Source organism: Oryzias melastigma, linkage group LG13, assembly GCF_002922805.2.
Source record: "Oryzias melastigma strain HK-1 linkage group LG13, ASM292280v2, whole genome shotgun sequence".
NCBI classification, from domain to species: Eukaryota; Metazoa; Chordata; class Actinopteri; order Beloniformes; family Adrianichthyidae; genus Oryzias; species Oryzias melastigma.
In genome coordinates, this window is record NC_050524.1 from 33,117,202 (window position 1) to 33,141,987 (window position 24,786).

The 24,786-nt window shown below is 39.7% G+C and overlaps 1 protein-coding gene across 1 annotated transcript in view; it reads right to left on the reverse strand.

Annotated features, from left to right (window-relative positions):
* The window catches only part of LOC112142080 (PHD finger protein 12), a 23,010-nt gene extending 2,809 nt beyond the window's left edge, over nucleotides 1-20,201 (reverse strand). Inside the window, exons 1-14 of the mRNA XM_024265332.2 lie at nucleotides 19,504-20,201; nucleotides 19,063-19,244; nucleotides 15,846-15,918; nucleotides 13,937-14,381; nucleotides 12,242-12,362; nucleotides 12,025-12,157; nucleotides 11,715-11,879; nucleotides 10,193-10,336; nucleotides 9,356-10,067; nucleotides 6,353-6,454; nucleotides 6,103-6,240; nucleotides 5,875-5,970; nucleotides 1,340-1,422; nucleotides 1,116-1,254 (exon numbers count right to left, since the gene is read on the reverse strand). Coding sequence (XP_024121100.1) covers nucleotides 1,116-1,254; nucleotides 1,340-1,422; nucleotides 5,875-5,970; nucleotides 6,103-6,240; nucleotides 6,353-6,454; nucleotides 9,356-10,067; nucleotides 10,193-10,336; nucleotides 11,715-11,879; nucleotides 12,025-12,157; nucleotides 12,242-12,362; nucleotides 13,937-14,381; nucleotides 15,846-15,918; nucleotides 19,063-19,244; nucleotides 19,504-19,569 — 2,599 coding nt within the window. The 5' untranslated portion in view covers nucleotides 19,570-20,201. The remainder of the gene's footprint in view (nucleotides 1-1,115; nucleotides 1,255-1,339; nucleotides 1,423-5,874; nucleotides 5,971-6,102; nucleotides 6,241-6,352; nucleotides 6,455-9,355; nucleotides 10,068-10,192; nucleotides 10,337-11,714; nucleotides 11,880-12,024; nucleotides 12,158-12,241; nucleotides 12,363-13,936; nucleotides 14,382-15,845; nucleotides 15,919-19,062; nucleotides 19,245-19,503) is intronic.
* Nucleotides 20,202-24,786: the final 4,585 nt, after the last annotated feature.

Genomic DNA, 24,786 nt, shown 5'->3' on the forward strand with positions numbered 1-24,786 from the left:
GACAAATTGTTTTCTTCCTGTTAAATAGCTTTTGACCCAACTTAGCGCTACTCCTCTGATCCCGTACACCTCCAGTTTGTCCAGTAGGGTGTCATGTCCAAACACCGCTCTAAAATACACCAGATTCTAGCAGAGAGGTGCAGAGCCTGACCGTCCAAATGAGACGTCTAGCACCGCTATTGTTTCAACAAGTGAGTATGCTAATGGATCACACATGGAGCTCGTGAGTGAAGTGTTGATCAGGGCAGGACATTTGAATATAAAGGAGGAGAAATTAACTCGGTTGACAGCACTGTAAAAAACAATGACCGTATAAGATTGACAGGCTGAACGTTCATATTGTGCCTCAATAACAATAATAATTTACTTGGCATCTAATGTACAACTGTTATTGTTCTTTGAAGTGAGGAGACCATCTGATATTCTCTGCATTTCGGGTCTTAATAACATTATTTATTTAGGTCGTTATCTAAAAAGGTTTGTGGCGCAGTGGTTAGCACTCTCGCCTCACAGCGAGAAGGCCCCGGTTCAAATCCCAGCTGGGACCATTCTGTGTGGAGTTTGCATGTTCTCCCCGTGCATGCGTGGGTTTTCACCGGGGACTCCGGCTTCCTCCCACCGTCCAAAAACATGCTTCATAGGTTCATTGGTGACTCTAAATTGCCCCTAGGTGTGAATGTGAGAGTGAATGGGTGTGTGATTGTGGCCCTGCGACAGACTGGCGACCTGTCCAGGGTGAACCCCGCCTTCGCCCATCAGCAGGCTCTGGCACCCCCGCGACCCCGAAAGGGAAGAAGCAGACAAGAAGATGATAAGCAGAATCGATAAGAGGAGTGATATCGCTAAAGTCTTAACCAGACCTATCACGAGTCACATGGGGTTTAGAGAAGGCAAAAAACCTGCTAAATCCCCAACCCCATACTAACTAAATTGTCTCTCATTTACCTGATGTAAATATTTGAATCCATTTCTGATGTGAATACGCTGTGAGGTTTTTGCAAAAAATTAAAAAATAGATGCCAAAATCAGAGAAAGTGTACATAAACCTTTGCTAGGTAGAGCATCAGTGAAAAAACTAATGAAGATCTGCCTCTTTCATTCAAGCAAATACTCACGGATAATGCTTTGCACTTTGGACACAAGGCCGGAGGGCGGCGATGGCGAGGCTTTTTCAGAAAAGTCACATGAGTAGAGAACGTTGTCCACTGTTGTGCCATGCTCGCTGTAGTTTAGAAGCTCATAATGCTTGGTGTTCTGAGAAAAGATGGGATTGGACATGACTGTCTGGAGAATTGTACAGCAGAACAATGACATACTTCAGAGAAAAGTGTGCTCATACCTCATCATAGAAAATGCAGGCATGTTTTCCCGAAACATAGTTGCAGTGACCGTAATTTGAAAGGCACACGTCCATGTCAGCTCCTTCACAGAAAACATCTGAAGATTAGTGACACTTTTTCAAACTGGGACATATCAAACAGTACCTTTATTAACCAATTATAGAGATATTTGTGCCTCTACATCCAGATCAAAAGTCAGTTTTCAGAACAGAATTTCAGTTTTAAAAACAAAACCATAAAATAGAAATTACAAATATTTAATATTTTCATTTCATTTTTTTCTTTGCCTTTAGAATACAAGTAGTGTTTGCAACACAAATATTTGAAGACTGGCTTCTCCCCATCTTTGTGTGACAAAGGAGGTCCTATTTTGAAGAACTTGTATCTTCAAAATAAATTACTTATTCATTATTTAATTCTATATAACAAAGTTTTTTCCATATTTTAACATTCTATTCATGAAAAACTGAGTTCATTAATGCTAATAGTAATAGCAACATAATGTCACGCCCTGCTGGATGTAAAAGTTTGAGACTATGTAAACACGCTGCTCTACATTAACATAAATAAATACAGAACCGTGTTGCATTTTTGCTTTATTGCTCCTTCTGGGTTCTACTCAGAGACAAACGGGCCAGAATGGTTGAATACTGTAGAGTCCTGCTTGAACAGAACCAATACAAAAGCCTGGTGTTTTCTCCAGGCACAGAGAAGGTGCGGCGGAGGCATTGATGGGTACAATCTAGAACAGTGATCTCCAACCACTGGGTGCAGAGGCTGCTGGCTCAGGCGTCACTCAGACGTTAAAAAAAGGGAAAAAGGTCTCCCAATTTTTTTTCCCCCTCCGGTCATAATGAGACAGTGAGCCTTCAGGCTCAGCCACAGAGACACAGAAACACAGTGGAAGCTGCTGTCATACAGACACAGCTCCCAGTACCGGCAAAGTGTCTCACATAAAACCAAACATGGAGACATGATTACTGATGTTTTTCTAGAACTCTTTACAATAAATAAACCCTATCTCTCAACATTGTTTGTGTAGCTCCTCCCACATGTGCCCGCAGCATCAAGCTGAGACAGGCGACGAGCAGCAAATTTTTTGAGTGGCCATAGAGGGGCGGGCCATGCGAAATTGTTGGGTGAATCATCTTCGGTATGAATGCACCTTTAGAGTGTTGTGAAAGTGGCCTGACCAGGCTCACCCACTGATAGAATTTTGGTCACATTTTTTTTTTAGGCTAATTTTGCATTTAGCTAATATTTTAGCTGGATATCAGCTTCAGTGATATCAGGAATTAACTTCAGTGTTTTCAGCTATCAGCTTCAATGTTTTTAGCTATCTATTTCAGCATCTTCAGCTATAAGCACTAGAATCTTTAGCAGACAAATTAAGCTTACATCATTCACACTAGCATTATTACAGGTAATGCTATGTACCTAGTTCATAATTATGTTAAAAAGTTACAGTTTAAAATGTAGTTTTAGGGTTCAATAAATGTCTATCCTGTTCAGCCCGTGACCTATGGTGTGTTTTGGATTTTTGCCCCTTGTGTGATTGAGTTTGACACTTCTGGGGTAGGACATAGAAGATCAGAGGTCCCACCTTCCTTCTGTCATGTTTTTTTAAACGTTGTTTTGTTGCTCTGATGTCAGTCATAGCAGTGTGGCAGAGACGTTGGTCAAATAACACTGTTCACAGAGTAAATACACTACACTGATAAAAGTAAAATACTGCATAAATGAACAAAAATTCTGTAATTCGTTCCATTTAAAATGATTAGTTTTCATCAAATTAAATATTTTAGTTGATGGTTTACTCAACTTACAAATATAAATTATTAAAACTAATATTTTTGATGGTCACAAATTACAGAGCTTTTGTTAATTGATACAAAGTTTGACTTTTTACAGTGTATGTTACAACGTGGACATCTGCAGATTTTAAAGAAGGGCGGCCGATATATGTACAATTTTCTTTTAATTTGGCAGGAGCTGCTTCATTTCAGGTGCACTCTAAGTCCAAAAGTCACGGCAATTTGGAAATTTGGTAAAGACAAAAATGCAACCAATACTGTCAAAGCATTACCATTAGGGATTTCCGCTCCGATCACGTGATCGGAACTCGGGCCCAATCACGTGGTCAAAGACTCGATCGAAATCGGGCTCATTGTCCGGTCAGGATCGGATATTTAATTTGTTCTTATTATGATCAGCGCTTTAAATTTCAATCTTGTTATCCCGTTAAATACTGCACTAGAAGTCTGCATGTCATGAACAGATCACGCAGCAGAAAACGGCAGCAGCTCAAGCAGAAGACCAATGTAAACAGTTCAATCAGGCTAGCTAGATGATCACGGATTCAGACTTCCGGGATCAATAACTCTTTTGAAAACGCTTTAAACTGACAGCTAGTGTCTCTAAACAACGACCTCTAAAGGTATTTCAACAGAAAAAGACATTTTTTGTTTATATGTAATGTTAAGCTCTTCGTGCTGCAGACAGATGGCTAAACAGCAGCTGCTAACTGCTACATGCTAGCGCCATTGTAGGTAGCAGATGTGCTCGGCCTGTCAGATCGGCTCGGGGGCTGGCGCATAGATGACGTGTAAGATTGTGATTGGTCCGGACCATTAGACCACTGTCACGTGACACGGGGAATTACACACTTCTGCCATAACAATGCACGGATTCATCCCGAGTAAACAACCGAGGAGGTCCGAACATATACGTTAGGAATCACAAAAGGAAAAGGAATATTTGCAATCAGCCGCAAAAACCTTGACAACGAAATAATCCGATGGAGAGGAATCATCACAGGATAATGATCGTTATTTTAATAGAGAGAAATCAGGCTGGGAAGCATGAAGTTTGAGCTAAAGTGGGTGCTAGCGAGTACCATGCTAGCTTGTTGTTGGTCGCACATAAAAAAAAAAAAAAAAGGAGTTATTCGCACGTATTTTTTCTAAAAAACGGACCGGATGAAGTCCCGCTAGAACATGCAGCTCACGTTCTGCTCCGTTACACAAACACTGAGGAGAGCAGACGTTAGTGACTGTGCTGTCAATGAAAAATAATAAATAATAGCCCGAGCAGATCTCAACACTATTATCCTTTCTTTTTTTAAAAATAAACTTTATTGTAAATGTCAGTTCCAGTACAGAAAAACAGCAAATTAGCCAACTGGTTTGTTACAGTTGTGTGACGTCATCACTAGTCGCAAGCCCCCGAGCCGATCTGACAGGCCGAGCACATCTGCTACCTACACCGTAATTTAACTCCTTAGGACCCCAGCTGTCCTTTGATATGCCTGTTTTATTTATCTGACAGAGAAATAAAGTTAAAAAAATTAAGTACTTTGATAATAAAAACCGAAAATGTGATGTCTTAAGAACTTAAAAAGAAGCACATAATCTTAAAAAACTAATAAATGAAAATGAATAATGATATGAGCTAGTAATGAACACTCATCAAATTCATGTTAAAACAAAGTCATCATTCATTTTTAAGAATTTTAAATGAGGACAGGAATCATATTTGGTCAAAAATGTTCAATAGCTCTAAAGATGTTAAAGCTAAAGTCACTAAACTTTCTCACATGATTAATTATCACTTATATAACAAGAAAATTGTATTTTTTTCTCCTAGTTTATATTTGCTGTATTTTTACTTGTTTATTAAAGCTACTTCACAGAAGTGTTCTGTTTAAGTTTTTAATGATAAATGAAGGTTCATGAAATAGAAATAGGGACAACACTAATCTGTTTATTCAATTTGTTCATGTTTTAAATGTGTTACAAAAGTATCGGATCGGGACTCGGTATCGGCCAATCGACAAAATCCAATGACTTGGACTCGGATTGGGCCCCAAAAAACTTGATCGGGACATCCCTAATTACCATATTCATGAAAAGTTGATCTTTTAAAAAAAAATTGTGTCTAAAAGTTTGCAGGACGTTCAATAGAAGAGAGTGGGAGAAGGAGATCCTTCTATGATGTCATTCATCACATCCAGTATGGGAGAAGTCACTGCAACAAGTGCCTTCACCAAGATGAAGTTGTACTCAAGAACAGAAATTTGTGGGCCATTAAGTTCTATGTGAAGAATGGTATCACGGCCCTTAAAAACAAGTATTAGATTTAGGATTTACTTTTGATTAACCGCATTTGCCAATTTTTTCTTCCAGTTGATATTCAGTACTTTTACTTGTTAATTTAGCCTCAGAGCGTTCAAATTTGAACAAATATAGTTATTTGGTTTATATGGTGATAAATATTGCCTGAAATAAAAACCCTATATTGTGAAATAAACAAACCCTTTGTCACCCAGCCCTATGCTGAATCCATTGATGGTAATACTAGATCCTGGTTCACAGTAGTGAGTCACATGCACACTCACTACACACTAGCACTGTTGGGTCTTTAAAAATCATTTGATCTTATTGCCTATATATTTTGAATGTAAAATATTTTGAGTTCAAATTTGATGAGGTATGACAAACACTTCTAACTTCACTGAATGTCAGTCTAGTCTTACCAGATCCTATGTATAACGTCCTGTAGCACATGCTTACAGCTTGTCCTTTTCCTATCAGAGGATAGAAAACGGCTCGGGCCTGGACTTTCTTCTGACCTGAAGGAAAGATCGTTACCAACAACTTGACCAAAACAATGTGTTTGTTTTCTATTCTGACAAGAGAAATTCTAACTTCACACAAGAAATAATAATCAACAAACAGCAGATGGTGTCAGGGGTAAGACTTACTGTCAGGTTGGGGTGATGAGACTTTAGAGGAGCCTGTTGGAGGTGGAGTGCTAGATACTTTAGGGGGAAACAGCTGCTGGATCCTTTGATAGGCCAATATCTTGATCATTTCTGCATCCAGTTTATCAATCTCAATGTCTATTAATCATTAGCACACAAACAAAAAACAAGGTATTTACACATCATTTTCAATGCCCTAAATTGCTGAAATTCAGTTTGATCACATATCATCAGGAATGAACACCTTTACCTCCATCCTCCTTTCCATCCTTCGTACAACTAGATAGGTTTGTAACAGATGAAAGTGTGGTTGACAGACGCATGTCCATCAGGCCAGCTGGTGCTTTCGTGTCTGTAGGACAAACAAAATATGAGTTAAAACTGGATCCCTGAAGCACATAACAACAAACAACTCCACATACAAGTGTACGTAGAAAGTTCATATCATCTTTTGATATGTTGTAAAAGCATTCACAGTAGTCTTTAACTATAGTTGTGCTGTTTTCAGCCAAAATCAAAACTACTGTGTCATTTTCTAGGACATATGAGGAGGAGGAACAGCTTCAAAAACCACCATGACTCCAACTGTTGGGTTCCTCGGGTCAAGACACTTCTGAGCCCGGACCAACAGAGGAAATCGTTTAACTGGACCAAGAAAAAGAAGGACTGGACTGTTGGCCAGTGGTCCAAGCTCCTTCTTTGATGAAAGTGTAACTTTCATTTGGGAATCAAGATCCAGAAGTTTGGAGGAAGACTGGTAAGGAGCAGAGCCCGCTGCTGGAGGTCCAGAGTGAAATCTCCACAGTCAGTCGTGATTGGGGCTGCAATGTCCAGCACTGGTGTACAGAATGTTCTAGAGGACTTTTGTTGAGGATGGAAATGAGATTTCATCTTCCAGAAGGAGCTACTGAAAGATGGAGGATGAAATGACTTTTTTTTGACTAAAGTGATGTGATCATAATCTCTGTCTTTATCTTTTACAAAATCTGAGAAGTAAATGGTGATTTCTCCAGAGAATTCTCTGAAAAACAAATACGTACTTTAACTCCATTCAACAGACGTCCCCAACTCTATATTGAACTTCCAGACATGAATACACTTTTCCATAATATTCTAATTTTTTAGAAGGGGTCAGTATATTCTTGCTTACTGTTCATTAAAACAGATGGAGATGAAAACTGATGCACTGTATCCTGACCTATGAGTAGATTTTCTAGTAAAGAAAGAGAGAGTTCCAGTAGATCCACAGGGCAGTCGCAAGTTGAAACTGCAAGGTGCCCTTCCACAAAATCTCTTTTGCTCAATCTGCCCTCTCCATAAAAGGAACAGGACTCACGTCCTGCAGATCTGAAGTCTGTGACCAGTTTTAGCCTTTTTAAAAAACAAACCAAGGACTGGTTGTAGCAGCAGCAGACTGGCACACATGTCTGACTGGGTTAAATGGATGTGTTTTTATCCTTTTATGTCATTGTAACTTAACAAAATAACTATTATAATGGCATTTTATCATTCTTTAATCCTGTGTAAAAGGCCCATCTAGGGAAAAGTGCTGCAAATTAGCTTCTGCTATAAGCCTTATGGTATGGACATGGGACTATGGGACTACTGCTTTGCTGTACGTCTATGTTTTTATATCTGTCCCTATTCAAAAAAAATAAATTCATTCATTCCAAAAAATCATCCTAAATTTTCAAAATATTATTCTGACAGAAAAGAGAAACTCCTGAACAACAGAAAAGATTGAATCAATATTTTTTAATTGTATTTTATAAATGAACGTATATTGTATAAAAGATCAAGAACTACTAAAGCACGACTACTCTCTGAAGGGACACCCAAAATCTTGATAGACCTGCTGACCAGGTATGTAGGTCAGCAGGTCTTGAATATGATCTGGAAATATTCAGAATATAACCACCAAAAACCACAGGTCTCTTCTAACTACGCAACTTAACTCTCAAATTAGCTGCAAGCTGCTTGGGCTTTTAAATTCTAATAATGATCAATGTGCCTCAAAAGTGGTTGAGCTTTCAGCATGTTCCTTCAGGGGTTACCACAGCAAACAGCTTCACTGATCTGCACATTTGGTTTGGGAATGTTTGTGTCCTTCCTGACACAACCCTGTATTTTCCAGGAACAGACAGAGCCAGATGGCAGCAGTGTGAAGGATCTTGCCTAAGCACCCATACTGGATTTTCTGGCTCATTGCACCCTAGGAAGTGAACCCAGGCTTCCTGCGCTTTATCAGGGTTGGGAACAGCATTTTTCCAAATTTTCAGTAAAGCCTTTCACAAGATATATAACCGAATACATTGTATTTTGGTAAGTCTCTTCTAATTTACCAAAATATCTGTAAGTTTATTTCTTGAGTTGCTTTCATTTGGAACAATGTTTAAAAACTTTCCCAGGTGAAAAATGACTCAAGCTCCCATAATATACACACCTTTACCGAAAGAAAAAACATCTGAGCATTTCTGTTTGATGAATAATTTAGATATAATCCCCAAAATAAATGTAATAATAAATCAAAATATATTTTGAAGACTCGAGCTTCAAAATAAATGGATTTAGGTTGATTAAAGGGTAACCACACCCTACATCAACTTTTTTTGACTGATAACCTCTATAAAAGTGCTCTTTTTGTCGTTGACTATTTTTTTTACAATTTAAAAGAAATGTGCCTAATTCCTGAAATTAGTCTAAAACCATCTGTGTGCTTCCCTCTACAGGTTAAAGGAGGTATTACAGTTGAATTTTGTGGTTGGTCAACTGGTGTAAAACCCAGAACCTTCATGTAAACATGCTCTGAGCTCTAGTTTAAAAGCCCCGCCCATTTCTGAACGCTCAACACGCTTGAGAGTTAAAGCTCCCCCGGCTACGCCGAGAGTGGCGAAGCTAATGCCGAGAGCGTTGGAGCTCACCCTGCGACGCTGAAATCGGTGGAGCTCACTCTGCCATGCTGACGCCGAGAGCGGCAGAGGCTGCGGAGCATTCTACGTGATGTTAACGCCGAGAACGTTGAGACAATAATAAAAAGATCCTTTAGTCCCCTCAAGCTAACCTCCATGACACTGCCAATCACATATCCAGACCACACTTCCTCCACTTAGCCCACCCACCCTAGCCCCGCCTCCCTTTTTTATTTTAGGTATTTTCCAAATCTGGGTAGAGAGTCAGCCTCCAACTGTCCTGTTTGGTTACCCTTTGAGCATGCAGTGGGATGTCTCTGTGGGTTTATGTTCGGTGTATTTACCCGCTGGTGGTTGAAACCCCTTCAGTTTTTCTGGGTCTTGCTTCTGCTTCTCTTTCGGTGCATCTGAGATAGAGCTGCCTGTGAGAGAGTGGGGATCACTGCTCAGGCATTCCTCCTGAAGGTTGTTGGGGCTCTTGTTGTTCAGCTCACTACTGTTGGGCCATAAGGTAGGAGCAGCAGGACAGTTTTTCAGAGCACAAATCTCTGTGGTCCCCTCATGTTCCTTTTTAACAGCTTCAGTTTGTACGTGGTTCACTAGTCCCGTAACAGGCTCTGATTCTAGGGCTGTTGAACTGGGATTCAGCCTGTGTTGCAGCTCAGTGTGTCTGGAGGAGGTCAACGTGCTATCACAGTCTAGAGTTGTGCAAGGGCTGGGAGGCTGAAGCGCTGCCACAGGTCCGTTGGTTTTATGGCAGTTCTGACATGAAGTTGTGTTACACTGACAGACAGGAAGCTTTGCAGGACTATCCTTGGAAAAGGAGGGCCCTAGAGAGCTTTTGGATAAACTTCCAGTAGGCATTTTAGGGCAGGGCAAAGGTGAAGAAGTCCTTCCGAAAGAAGCCTGAGCCTTCATTTCTTCTGAGAAAATACATGATTTTATGAAGCTCTTTTGCTCCAACTCAAAATCTGCTGCCGACGTGGATCCAGGTGTCTGTTTGATTGAAAGATGCCGCATGATACTACATTGGAGAGCAATGACATCCTGAAGCCACTGCCAAAAAAATCCAAAAACATGGTTTTAGACTAAATGTAATCATTCATTGCAGTAAATATCAAACCATGTGTTTAAAATAATTTTTATAACGGAAAAATTGAAGAGCAAGTAGTGAGGCCTACCTCTTGCTGCTCAGCTTCTGTTGCAAGGTGATCTGAAGACTTGTGGTCAGAAATGCTACTGCAAACCACTTCCAACTGTCGCATCCCTGCAGGGAGGAGCATGGGAGGAGGATTCTGGTACTGGGACTTAATGGCATCAGGAACCTGATACAAATGAAAATGTATAATTTCAGTTCTAAGGGTAAACAGAGTCCTTCAATTACAAATCTTGAAAGTTAAAGAGTTATAAAAGTTATAAAATGTCAATACTTTTTTATACCATCGAAACAATTGACAGAGTTAGATACTTTCCAACTACAAATGGAAAGGTAAAAAACCAAGAGCCAAATATGAGACTTTGCAAATGCAAAAGGACAAGGGTGGCATAAGTCTTTCTTGTTTACCAAAATACTATTTTGCAGCTCAGTTAAAGCCATTATTATGTTTGTGCTGTCCAACTTATAAAGCAGGAAAGACATAGAAGCAAATACAACAAAGGAGTACCACCTTCAGCTCCAATATGAAATTACAAGACAAAACAAATACATCAAAAGAACAATGCATAGGGTGATGCTTTCTGCCTGGAAGAAAACAATAAAAAACAGTCAACTGGAGGAATATTCAAAGATATTAAGATGGTGCACTTATGATTCAGAATTACAGACAAGACATTCCAGAACTGGATCAGTAAGGGGTTGACAGACTCATTTGTTCACAAGGCGGCATTTCTTGCATTTGACACCCTAAAACATTTATTGAACACTCTAAAACTACATTATTAAACTTTAAAACTGTAACTTTTTAACATAATAATGAATAATAAAAAGCCAAGAATATTATTCCAGAATAAATCAACTTAAACCTTAAATTACTTTTAATATTTTACTCTCCCAAAAAATATATTTCACTTATTTTTAACTTGTATAATTTTGACAAAATACATTTTTATGGAGAGTAAAATATTGAAAGTTATTTAAGATTTAAGCTGATTTATTCTGGAATAATATTCCCGCCTTTTTGCTAATTTAGGCTTTTTTTTAGCATATTTGGCTGTTTTAGAGTTTAGCTAATATTTCAGCTACATGCTAGCTGTGTTGGCTGATTTAGTTTTTTTTGTTGTTGTTTAGGCTATTTTGAAGTTTAGCTTGTTTCAGCTACATGCTAGCTATTTTGGCTAACCTACGTTTTTTTTGGCTAATTTGGCATTTAGCTAATGTTTCAGCTGTATCCATCAGAGTGTCTATCAGCTTCAGCATTTTCAGCTGTCAATTTTAGCATCTTCGTCTATCAGCAATAGCATCTTCAGCAGCCAAATTCAGTTTACAGCATTCACACTAGCATCATCGCGGGTAATGCTATATATCTAGTTCCTAATTATGTTAAAAAGTCACGGTTTTAAAGTTTTAAAAAGGTAGTTTTAGAGTGTTCAGTAAATGTTTATCCTGTTCGACCCGCGACCTAAGGTGTGATTTGGATTTTTTCCCCTTGTGTGATTGAGTTTGACACCTCTGCTTTAGACTGATTCACACGTGACTCCACTTACCTTAATAGTTTTCTTGATCAGCTGAGTAAAGGTACGTCGATTTGGGGCATTCTGTCGATGGATTCTACGAAGAAAATCTAACTTGACTGCATGCTGGGACATCCTGTCCTGGAATTGGTCAAAGAGCTGACAGCGCTTGGACAGACTCAGGCTCCTCTGATTGAGCTGTTAGTAAACACAGAACTTTTAGATTACATCTTCATAAGTTACGTTTTAGAAGCTTAAGCTAATTTGATGATTACATTTGATTACAATATCCAATTATGTTTGTCCAAATGATATTTAGAGACAATAAACACAAAAATCTTACCACTATGTTTTCAACGTGATTTGGACACATCCACCTGCCAGCAGGTAAAGCTGTAAGTGGGGGGTCAAGGCAGTCCATATGAAAGAGAAGTGGGCAATAATCACACTGGATCAGAGGAGCTAACCTGCAACTCCTATGGCAGAAAATACAGCACTATTAGTACAAAAAAGGGAACAGTTACAGCATTGTTTTCTTTTCACTAAATCGGTTAACTCACTTGTTGCAAAAAAAGCAGACTTTCACCGGAAGAGGGACAAGACCGTTAGTATCCAGCTCATGTTGAGGCCTCCGGAATGGTTTTCCTAGGAGCTCCTCTTTCCGTCTTCGTTTACTGCTGCCTGGAAAGTCATTTGAAGGGCAAAAAGTAATAGATGCAAAGGTTTACTGAAGGCAGAACCTATTTGCTCACAGTAGACCTCATACTTTCTATAAGTATTCTTAAGGTACTTTCATTTCATTCCACATTTTTTGATTTCCTTAACAACAACACGGGAAAGCCCCACCCCTTTTTCTATTCATTGAAACAGAGCTACTTATTCCTACCTTCTCTAATGACACACCTCTGCCAAATGATCAAATATTTTTAAAGCATATTTGAAGAGATAAAACCATAACAAAATGACGTGACATTTCTCTTTTCCAACCAAAAATACACCTAAAATACAGAAAAGGTACAGATTGTGGATCCACCTTTAGTCAAATTTCACTATAAATATTCAGTTTTCAGTATTCTTGAAAAAAAAAATTATTTTGTTACTCTAAATCGTCCCTAGGTGTGAATGTGAGTGTGAATGTGGCCCTGTGTTTAAGTACACTTGTCCAGTGTGTACTCTGTCTTAACCCAATAGTGGTTGGGTTAGGCTCCAGCACACCCATGACCCCATATAGGTTCAGGCCCGGATTCAGCCCCCCCCACATTATTTTATGTTATTATTAATGTCCCAATGTTATCTTGCACTGCTAACATGTTGAAACAACACTATGAATATTTAGGCTGAGAGATCAGATCTGTTATACCAGGGGTGTCAAACTCCAGGCCTCGAGGGCCGGTATCATGCTGGTTTTTCAGAAATTCTGCTCATCTGCTGCTGATTACCTGGATCAGGTGCGTTTAGCCAATAAGGAGCTTCTATGGCAGGCTAGTTGGAAAACATGTTGGTTGGACAGCGGCCCTCGAGGCCTGGAGTTTGACACCTGTGTTGTACCATGGTCCGAGTGAATACTTAATTCTGATTGGCTGCTGTGATAAACCATGGTGATGAACCACACCTTGAAAAAGAAGTTCTGGTCACACAGCCCAAATATTCTGTATCACTGCGCAGCCTTCTTTAAACAAACTCTATTTATCGCCCATCATAATTTCTGGACAAAACAAGCAGTAAGAGGGGAACTTTCTCTCTGAACTGATGCTTTATTTAACCGATTGTGACGATCAGCTGTAAAAGAGTTTATATTAACAAATTAGTCAAAACGAGCCCACTTTTAAAGTAAACATGTCTAGGGTAGTGTTAATAGACGTTACGGGGACTTCTCATGTCACGAGTACATGTGTACCTCATGGAAATGCTTTTCTTGTCTGGTCCTTGTGGAACAAGCTCCTCTTTGCTAGCTGCTGTTTTCATGTTTGCTAGCTGTAAGGTACAGCCAGGCTGATCTTAGTCTGAACAACTGAAGCTCAAGAAAGCAGAGTGCTAATGCTACGATGAAATTCTGATTTCCCACAGATAAATCTTCTAAAACAAATTTAAATTAATCAACAAAATCTATTTATCGCCCAGCCCTAGTTGGAGGACTGCACCACTTTGATTCTTTTGGGCAGAGTTTTGCTTTTTTGGGTCTGTCCCCCCCACCCCACAATTACACAGTGAAAAACGACAGCAGTGTCAGATCTAACAGTGATCATTTGACTCACCTGGAAGAGCTGTGGTGCAAGTGAGCTCGCTTGGCAACTGAAACTGTGTGGGATTTCTCTCCATGGCAGCAGCTATTAGAAGCTGAAAGGGCCTCTTAAGGAGGCGTGGCGTTGGGGCTAATAAAGGGGCACCTTCAAACTCTGCTCCTTGAAAATCATCCTCAGGCTCGACTGTGTCATCCTCCCCATCATTCTGATCCTCTGAGAGAGTCGGGGTAGATGAGGTGTTTGATGTAGGAGTCCCGGGCCTGCTGCAAGTCTTCCGATCCAAAAGACGGACCTGAGCCACCCGTAGCCCAGGGCCCGCGGCTCCAGCTCCTGGGGGGAGTCCATCAAGCCGTAGTGGACCAGCATTGAGCTCAAGCTCCACAGCAGGAGACAGGGAGCATTTAGACAAAGGTCTTTCTGGCAGACCGTTCGTCTGCTCTGACTTCTGGTCCCGCTTCTGCCAAAAACAAACAAAAATCTCATCAGAAAACTTTCATATAGACAAATCTATTGAAGGAAAAAAAATGGATCTATTAATTAGCTCAAGAGACCAGATGAGACATGTAAATGGTAGATGGCGTATACTTGTATAGCGCTTTCTACGCCCAAAGCGCTTCACAGTCACAGACCCATTCACCATTCACACATTCACACACTGGTGGTGGCTCCGCTGCCGAACACTGGTGCCAACCTCCCACCAGAGGCAAATCAGGGCTTCAGCGTCTTGCCCAAGGACACTTCCACACATGGGCGGGCAAGGTGGGAGTCGAACCCGCTCACTTCTGATCAGGAGTCGACCGCCCTACCGCTGCACCGCGGCCGCCCCGCCATGAATAAATACACCTCCCCATGGTTTAAATCCCAAATACACCAAAAAAAGAGACAGTAGCTGCTGTTACATGTGCAAAATGTCCTCGATCAGGTCAAAGATCAGATTGGAATGGAAATGTGCACATGGCTCTGAAAAGCTGTCATGAAGCCGCTCGGAGACACAGTTCTCCCGGGAGACTTGGTTTTCCCGAGTCTGGCAGCTCACTCGTGCAGAGCAGCCGGACGGACTGCAGTTGGAAGCTCATACCGCAACTAAGCACCCTCCTCTGCACAAAGACGTGAAGCTACAATGTCCGGATGCTCTGCTCAGAGGCCCGGTTCACTCGTGGGGAGCAGCTGATCGGCCCTGTTTGTGCTCCGAAGTCTCCTCTGGAGCTTCTACGCATGATGTAAAATCAGTAAAGACACACAATCGAAATGAATTGTTTAGACGCACCACAATCGGATCAACAATCGGTAGAATCCAGCTGTCGCAATCGGAAAGATATTTGGATCTGAATGAGTCTTATCAGGCCAGAGTATTCTGAATGGCGTGTTTACATGACACGTTTTTATTCTGATCAGGCGATTCTTCCAGTTACTTGTGTCCATGTAAACGTAGCCAGCTACTGTACAAGCTCAACCATTGCCTGAACAGTTGTAGAACTGTGACGTCACTGTGACCCTTTTCACAGTGACTTCAGACAAAATGGCGACAGGGCCGTGAACGTGATACGCAACTTCAGGTTAATGGATTAAAACCAGGAAACCAAAGAACTGAACGCTGTTGAACACAATCTTATTAAATCATAAAAGGTAACATTACCAATTTCAACAGAAAAGTGTACAATATTTATTTTATGAATGTCCTGCTGAATTTTATTTTCATTTCATGTCTTAGATTGTTCATTAAACTTAAATACAAATTTATATAATCCTTCAATATTTGAGGTTTTATTCAAAATATTGACCTCTCATTTGAGCAAATATTATTCTAACAGGCTCTATTTTGGCTGATGTTATTTGCATGTATTTTAAGTGTGATCAGCACTAAAGCTGATTGAAATTCACCAATAATGGTGTCCAGGATTACACAGCATTTGACACTCACTCTTTTTTTGACATTACATCGGTGGCACATCCACTCTCCAGGAGGAAGCATTTCTTCACTCAGAGGAGGGTTGCTGTAATGAGACAGAAAAAATACAAACATGACATTCATATGACAGGTTTTTCGATAAGATGCAACTGGACAGATCTTTATTTACAAAAATGTTATTTTGTTTTATTCATGTAAAAGTAAGTAAAGTAAGTAAATCTTGTTTTCTTTGACTAGAGTTTAATTGTTGTTTTAAGGCAAATAAAATCCTGGGTGTTTTCTAGGACATCATTTCTGAAAAACAGCAGGAGTTCATCAGACACTCATCTTTGAGTTGTGGGCGGGACTGTTGACAAGGACTAAGGCTGCACTAGCTTACAACCCCACAAGCTGTGGCCTGCCAATTGTATTTTCAACGTAACGGATACAATTTTTATCAAACAGCATTTTTTATTTGCTCCCGGTTCACAACAATCTGAACAAAGAAATACTCAGATGTGAAGTTTTATTCTTAATTTTCTTCATATATGTCCTCCGTCATCCAAAAACACTACAACGACATGTTAAGAAAACCAAAAACGCTATTTTCATTGGAGTGGCTCTTTAGTTTGTGAATGTGTGAATGGGTTTGTGACTGTAAACGCTTTGGGCCTTCAAGGAAGGTAGTAAAGCGCTATTTGAGTGTACGTCATTTACCATTTGATAGTCTAACATCAAAACTAGATCCCCTTTTCTGCATGCAACGGGTTAATTATTAAAGGCATTTGCAGCAAAGCTTAAAATCTTTATTATTCATGGTGCAAAAAGATTTTAAAAATGGTTTTGGTGAAAGCAGCATACTAGTGAAGCCAAATGAAACAATAAACGACAGAAAAATTGATATTTATCTTAACACTTAAACCATGTTTAATTAAAAACACATATTAACCACTTAATTATAACTATGTTGAGTAACGTTTATTAACAAAGTTGACTATAGATGAAACGGATGCTTCATGTGTACAGGTAGCACTAAAAATTATAGTCATAACGGTAGAAATAAATTATATGGGAGAAAGCTTTATTAAACAAACCCATAGAACATATGGAGTGGTTTTTGTGCCACCATGTTGCAAACTAAAGTCACAGTTTTGAGATAATTTTTTTTAAGTTGCAAATAAAATGTGAAGTTTTAAGGAAAACATTTTTAATTTGCAAATAAAATTATTTAATATTTGCTTCAAAAACTATCATTTGCTTTCAAAAATATTTTTGCATTTGCAAGGTTTTTTTTTCTCATTCTTAAAAATTATTTTTGCGATTGCAGCACAACCTTTTTTAGATGCATAGTGCCTCATCTCGCTTTTGCCTTATCTTTGAGTTTGGTTAAAAATTTTCTCTCAGCCTTAATTTGTGCCACCCCAACCAGCCAGCTGACTGGTCTAAATTCTATCCAATCGCGTGTGTCTAAGAACTCCTGTTTACTTATGTCCTAAGTACAAAAAAAATTAATGAAAAAATGCGACTTTCTTCCAATTTTAGCTTAATTATAGCTCATTTATACAAATCATAATCATAACTAATGTAACATACGGCTGGACAGAGATGACGCTGAGAGGTTTGTTATTGCTGCAGACATATTAAACATGCTGGTCGCTAGACTAACATGAATACATACAGATTCTTGTTGTGTATGTGAGCTTTGTTGCTCCTTCTGAGTTCTGCTAATAGATAATTTAGACCAATCAGCAGGCTGTTTGGGGTTTCACAAACATCCATCCATCCATCTTCTTGACCGCTTCTTCCCTTTCGGGGTCGCGGGGTGCCGGAGCCTAACCCGGTTACTGATGGGCGAAGGCGGGGTACACCCTGGACAGGTCTCCAGTCTGTCTCAGGGCCTCAATCACACACACATCCACTCACACAGCCACACCTAGGGGCAATTTAGAGTCACCAATTAACCTATGAAACATGTTTTTGGACGGTGGGAGGAAGCCGGAGTCCCCGGTGAAAACCCACGCATGCACGGGGAGAACATGCAAACTCCACACAGAAAGGTCCCAGCTGGGAGTCGAACCGGGGCCTTCTCGCTGTGAGGCGAGAGCGCTAACCACTGCACAACCGTGCAGCCCGGTTTTACAAACATAACAGAGAAAACTTTGAATGCAAAATCAAAGATTGGGTAAAAGCACCAGTACACATCTAAAAACATCTGAGCTGCAATTGCGAAAATATTTTTTAAAGATTAAAAAAAAAAAGTTTGCAAATGCACAAAAAAGTTTTTGGAAACAAACATTAAATATTTTTATTTGCAAATTATGAGGTTTTTTTGCCCCTTAACAGTATACATTTTATTTGCTTTATCTCAATAACTTTTGCTTGCAATACGGTGGCACAAGAATCACCCCATTACAATTGTTTTGTCAAAGATATATATTTAAAAAAAGAACAAAAAAAAACGCAGTGGTTTTAACCATTTATTTAAAAAAAAAACCTCAGTTTTAATAATGAAGCAAGTCCAGAGATAACCCCCGTTTTTTATGAAAGATTAATTTTTAATTTTATTTTGAAAATAAATCTATTTTTTATATTATGTGCTTCCATTGTTTTCTGTTGCCTTGACACATTATAAGAAGATACTGTTAAACGTTATATAGATAGATATATATCTATCTATATAAGCATTAGAATGTGCTTGTTGTATTGTATTTTGAAATGGAAAGCCTGGTAAAATGGCGCTGGAAGAGTGTACAGGAGCTGGGAGGTCGCCATATTGTAAACAGAAACAGGCTGGACTCCATTTTTAGCACTAGCGGCTACAGCAGCTGCAGCCGCTGCAGGAAGACGAGTTCGACTCCAACCTAGTGCGATCCTTCATAGCCTGCACATCTTAATGGGTGTTGATGTAATCCTCAAATTATCTTAAACTAAATTTAAACAAGTAAGCCTATAAATAAAGACAAACTTCCGTCATTTGCAAAAAAAATAATAATGACGATCGTTTGAGCTCCAAGAATGTAACTACAGACGCTTAATAGTTGTGTTTTGGAGACTATTGACTAATAAAACAAACGATTTTGATCAAGTTTAACAACTACGAGCATGCAATTACAAATGAAACGAGAGCTACCGTTTTTGTAGCAACATTTGAACATGAAGGAGTCTGTGAAAGAATCCACAGATAGTCCTGCCGCCATTCTCCTACTCTTTCAGACCGAGTCGTCTCGTGTCGTTACGGGGTGAAACTTACCAGCATTGGAGGTGGAAAGCGGCCGGGCAGTGGTCACAGCACAGCAGATCGCCTCCCTCCCGGCAGCTATCACAAGTGTCATGGTTGGTGGCCCTGCCGCTCCTCCGGACGTCTCTCACCAACTTCCGACTCCGTTTTTCCAATTCTTCGGACTTCGGAGGCGCCAGTAGAGACTGAATTTGCTGCGAACGCAACGCGTTAGTTTAGTTTGAGATCAGACTAACAGTCCGGATCACTGCATGAGTTTGTCTTCGGGATTAAGGCCTTGTGCTCGAAGAAACGCTTTCGGCTACATGGACAAAAACGTCACCTTGTGGCTTCATTTAAAGTATTTGCTTCACAAATCCACAAACACATTTACAACATGACTACAATGATAACAAATAATAAAAAGGGAAAGCGTTCGCGGTCAAATGTTTAATTTAAGAATGACAAGTTCACCTCCATTAAGCCCCCGGAGGTATCCAGATCGTACACAATCGTCGGGGTCTCCATCTTGTCCCACATTCATCCAAGAGACGCTGCTGTCAAAGTAGATGTTGGTGCGCGTATCCTCTCTCGATTTGAAACGTCCTAGGGAAGTATTCCACAATTCTCCTGTGCAGCCGATGCTAACTAGCGTTAGCTAGCAGAGGAGGCTAACTACAGAGGCGAGACGTCAGCCAGCCAAGGTTGTGACGCTAACGGCTCGTGCCGCTAGCTAAAAAAAACACCCCAAAATACAGCAGACTCGCTCCTAAAACGCTTGGTCCTTAAAACCCCGCTGTGGTCTACGCACACAGACGTTACGGATCCCGTCGTGTCAAGACTCTTGTTCGTTGCTTTAAAAATCAATGAACGGCCTAGCTAGCCAGCCATGATTCTTGTTTCTTCTGCAGATAGAAGCTCTGCAAATATGCAAACCCATCCATTGTCAGCAGCATGTGAAAGCTAAGAACAAAAGAGCTCATTGGGTTTCTCACAGACGGATGATGGATCAAAGAGCCTCTGAAATGTGTAATCCTCAGATCGGAAAGTGGAGATTAAAAAAATGATGGTACTGTTATTGTTGTGGAAAAACCCAGTGCATCTACACTGGCTACCAGTAACATCCTCTGCCAGTTGGCGCAACCGCAAACCGTGCAATGCGCATGCGTACTCGAGCCATTGACAGTATAAAAGGGAACCGGACAGAGTGACCCCGCCCCCTTCGCCTTCCAAACAGGAAGTACCTGCTGGCTCCAAGAAGTCAAAATCTACATATCGACAAAGACAAAAGCTGTTACTTTTGCAAACTGGGCACTGAAACGCTTCTCGTCTTTTTTGCTAATGTCACTTTTCCCTGCCACCTCGTGGAAAGACTTCTCCCTTTTAACAATTTCAACAGCTCTCACGAAAAACAATTTTATATTATTTATTTATTTTTAATACTGGCTAAATTTCAAATTCACAAATTGTCATCCAAAAAATCTTTTCAGTCTTGTATTATTTGAAATGTAAAGCTATATTGACTCTGAAACTCTCTTCAGACCCTAAAGCTATCAAGACTTACAATACTTTAGAGATGTTTGGACTTGTAGATCAGATTTAATGCTTTATTTGTTTATTTTTTCTCTACATTGTCTTTTTTTCTCATAATGCAGAAGTTAGGCCACTGTAAGCTCTTGTTTATCCTCTTGGCATTATCATTCATTTGATGCAATGTTTGCTTAAACATTGACAAAAAAAGAAGAAGTCAAAATCCCTAGACTTCTATCAAGAAATAAATAGCCATTTCCCTGTCGTTATTTGTCAGAATAATCATTCTTGACCTGATACATTTTTCCTTAGCATCTCCTTGATGATCCTACATTTTATTTTCATTATATTTTTCCTTTATAACAATTTATTGAAGTCTCAGTCAAACAAACTTTAATGAGCTTCAATGATTCCAAATAAAACTTGGATTTGTTTGTAAATATTCAAAGTTTTGGGGAAGTCTTCATAATACATTTATATTTGTGTATGTTAAATTTAGCGAGACAGAGGATTATATTCAAGCAGATTTCTTGTTATTTATTTTATAGTATGATGCCAAATGATGGTGTTTAAAGAAAATGTTGGTAGTTATGGGAAATCCCCACTGCTCTAAGGAGCGGTACAGGAAGTCATTCCTGCCATCTGCCATTAGGCTATATAACTCCTCTATGTCTGAAATGTGAATAGAGAACACCTTGGTGCTTTTTCTTCGGCTCTTTTTACATCTTTGTGTGTGTATATAGTCTTTTTCTGCTGGTAGGTGTGTACATTTGTTTATATTTATATTTATTCTGCTGCTATGACTACTTCCATTCATCCATCTTCTTGACCGCTTCTTCCCTTTCGGGGTCGTGGGGGTGCCGGAGCCTATCCCAGCTACTGATGGGTGAAGGCGGGGTTCACCCTGGACAGGTCTCCAGTCTGTTGCAGGGCCTCAATCACACACATTCACTCTCACATTCACACCTAGGGGGAATTTAGAGTCACCAATTAACCTATGAAGCATGTTTTTGGACGGTGGGAGGAAGCCGGAGTCCCCGGTGAAAACCCACGCATGCACGGGGAGAACATGCAAACTCCACACAGAAAGGTCCCAGCCGGGAGTCGAACCGGGGCCTTCTCGCTGTGAGGCAAGAGCGCTAACCACTGCGCCACCGTGCAGCCCGCTATGACTACTTATTTTTATAAATTAGTTACATTTTATTGATCATTTGAATTTTTTTTTTATTGATCTTTTAGCAGTTTAATGGTGTTTTGTGCTTTTCATTATTATTAATTGCTGCTTCTACAACTGAATTTCCCTGCGGGGATAAATAAAGTTGATCTTGAATCTTGAAATATATTTCAGCAAGTTGTATGTAACTCTTTCCAAAATATTTGTTTTTGGAGACCAAAGTAAAATAAATGTGTGGTTTCAATTTCCTTTTCACAGAATGTATATATGTTATCATTTATGTTAACCTAATCTTAAAGGTTCTTTAGATGGATAAATATAATTTAGTATTTTAAAATTAGTTTTTTTAATTTTATAAAGAATTGGGAATTTTAGATAAAAAGTTAATTTATTTACTTTATCCTAATCATATGTACAATGTTATTTTTATTAGGTTTTTTTAGTAAAAATATTGCTCTTTAAGTTTGTTCTTATTAAAAGATTACTACATTTTTGATCTAATATTGGGATACTTTGTATTAATGATGGAGGTAATTGTGGTGTTATAGTTTGATATAAAGGTTTATCATGCCTTTCAGATATTAAATGGTGAATAAATGCCGTATACTTGTAGAGCGCTTTCTACCCTCCTTCAAAGCCCTTCACAGTCACAGACCCATTCACCCATTCACACACACAGACACACACTGGTGGTGGCTCCGCTGCCGAACACTGGCGCCAACCTCCCACCAGAGGGGATTCGGGGTTCAGTGTCTTGCCCAAGGACACTTCGACACATGGGGGGACAAGGCGGGAGTCTAACCTGGTTGGACTGGTTGGCCCTAAGTTTCTTGAGCGTCAATAAGAACAAAACAGAAGCACTTGTGTTTGGACCAAATGATCTCAGAGGATCATCTTCAATTGATCTTGGTTATTTGACTAACTTTTTAAAGTCAACCGTTTCTAATTAAGGTTTTAAGTTTGATAGTGATTTTAAGCTTGATCACCAGGTCAGCTCAGTGGTGAAAACAAGCTTTTTTAATCTTCGGCAACTCTCCAAGGTGAAACCATTTTTATGTTCTGCACATTTTGAAACAGTAATCCACGCCTTTATCACGTCTTGGCTGGATTACTGTAACTCACTTTACCTTGGACTTAGCCAGACATCTCTCTCACGCCTCCAACGTGTTCAAAATGCAGCTGCTCGCCGCTTGGTTGGAGGACGTAAGAGAGACCACATTACGCCAATTTTAGCTTCACTCCACTGGCTGCCTGTACATTTTAGAATTCATTTTAAGATTCTTGTATTTGTTTTTAAGTCTTTACACGGTCTTTTCCCGCTGTACCTCTCTGAGCTGCTTTCTCCTCATTCGGCTCAGATCAGCTGACCAGCTCCTTCTGGAGACACCGAGGTCCAGGCGTAAGCACAGAGGGGGCAGGGCTTTTGAGGTTGCTGGCCCCAGGCTCTGGAATCCTTTGCCATTGTTTATCAGAGAAGCACCGTCTCTGCTCATTTTTAAAGCCCGTCTAAAGACTCATTTTTATGCCCTGGCTTTTAACCCAATGTGAGACTCCTTCTGTTTGTACTATTTTTTTACTGTTTTATTATCTTATTTTTATTGTTTTTATTAACCTATTTATCTTGTCTTAGTGTGACTGTCTTTTATGTCTTTGGTGTTCAGCACTTTGTTTTAGCTGCGTGCTCTGTGAATGTGCTATATAAACAAAGCTGAGTTGAGTTGAGATGAGTTTACCTTTTATTAAATGAATAGATTCCAAAGGAATAGCTTTGATGACTTTTGCATAAACTGATTTTTTTTTGCAATAAAATTATAATTTTGATAGAACTGCTCAAAGCTTAGAAAAATATCTCCACTATCCAACATACAGACCAAATAATGTTTTCGTACCATTCACTAAGAAAAAGTGATTTGTTCCCGTGTAATATATTTCTATCGTTCTACAGTCACAGAATGTGGGAAAAAATTATGCACATAAATTATTTTTCAGAAGAGCAGAATTCGTTTGTGAAAGTTTGATGGCTTAAGTGGTAATTTGTTAACAATGAAATCTGCTTTAAAAAGGAATTCCAGCTCTCCCATTTGAAGAAAAATGTATTGAGGGACACAGAACCAAAGTGAGTGTCTTTGAGCCAAGACTTGATCCAGTTTAACTTTAACATGCCATTAAGACAGTCAAAGTCAAATATGTTTAATCCTCCATCCTCCATGTTTTGAACCATAAATGATTTTTTTTCTTATAATGTGGTTTATTCCTCCAAATCAAATTAAGAAACCAAAAATGATATTTATTTGAATCAAACCAGTTTTTCATTTTTTCCAACACTGTTTGGATTAACTCCTTTATTTGTATGATGTCATCACCCACATGGTAAAATGTTGTATCATCAGCAAACAAATGCATTTTAATAATCTCTATATATTTGTAATATCATTATTACAAATTCGGTGACAGACTGGCGACCTGTCCAGGGTGAACCCCGCCTTCGCCCATCAGCAGCTGGGTTAGGCTCCGGCACCCCCGTGACCCCGAAAGGGAAGAAGTGGTCAAGAAAACAAGAAAATGAATCATTACAAACTGTTTTGGACCCAGGACTGACCCTGGGGTACCCCAAGGGTTACAGTACCAGAAGCGGTGGAGCGACCGGGCCTCACCCAGGAGCAAACAGCACCAACAGCAGCGGACCCTGCCTCACTGAAACCCGGACTGACCCAGTCCTGCAAGGAGCAGCGGGGCTTCTCCCACCTATACAACAACTTACATCCTGCTTGGCTAGGTGCACGACAGAGATTCCAGGTGGTAGAGCAGGTGGAAGGAGAAAAGACAACTTGGAAGAGATCAAACGAGAGCTGACTGAACCAACATCCCAACAGGAGTTAATGATGGGACAGATGGAAGAAGTAAAAGCATTAAAAGTTCTGCTAATAGAAAAAGACACATCGATAGCTACCCGGAAGCACACAAGAAGAGAAGGCCTAGTGATATCTGGGTAAGAAACAAACCCTTTGCAGCAGTAACAGAATTTTTAGATTTACAAACTAAATAAAGAAAAA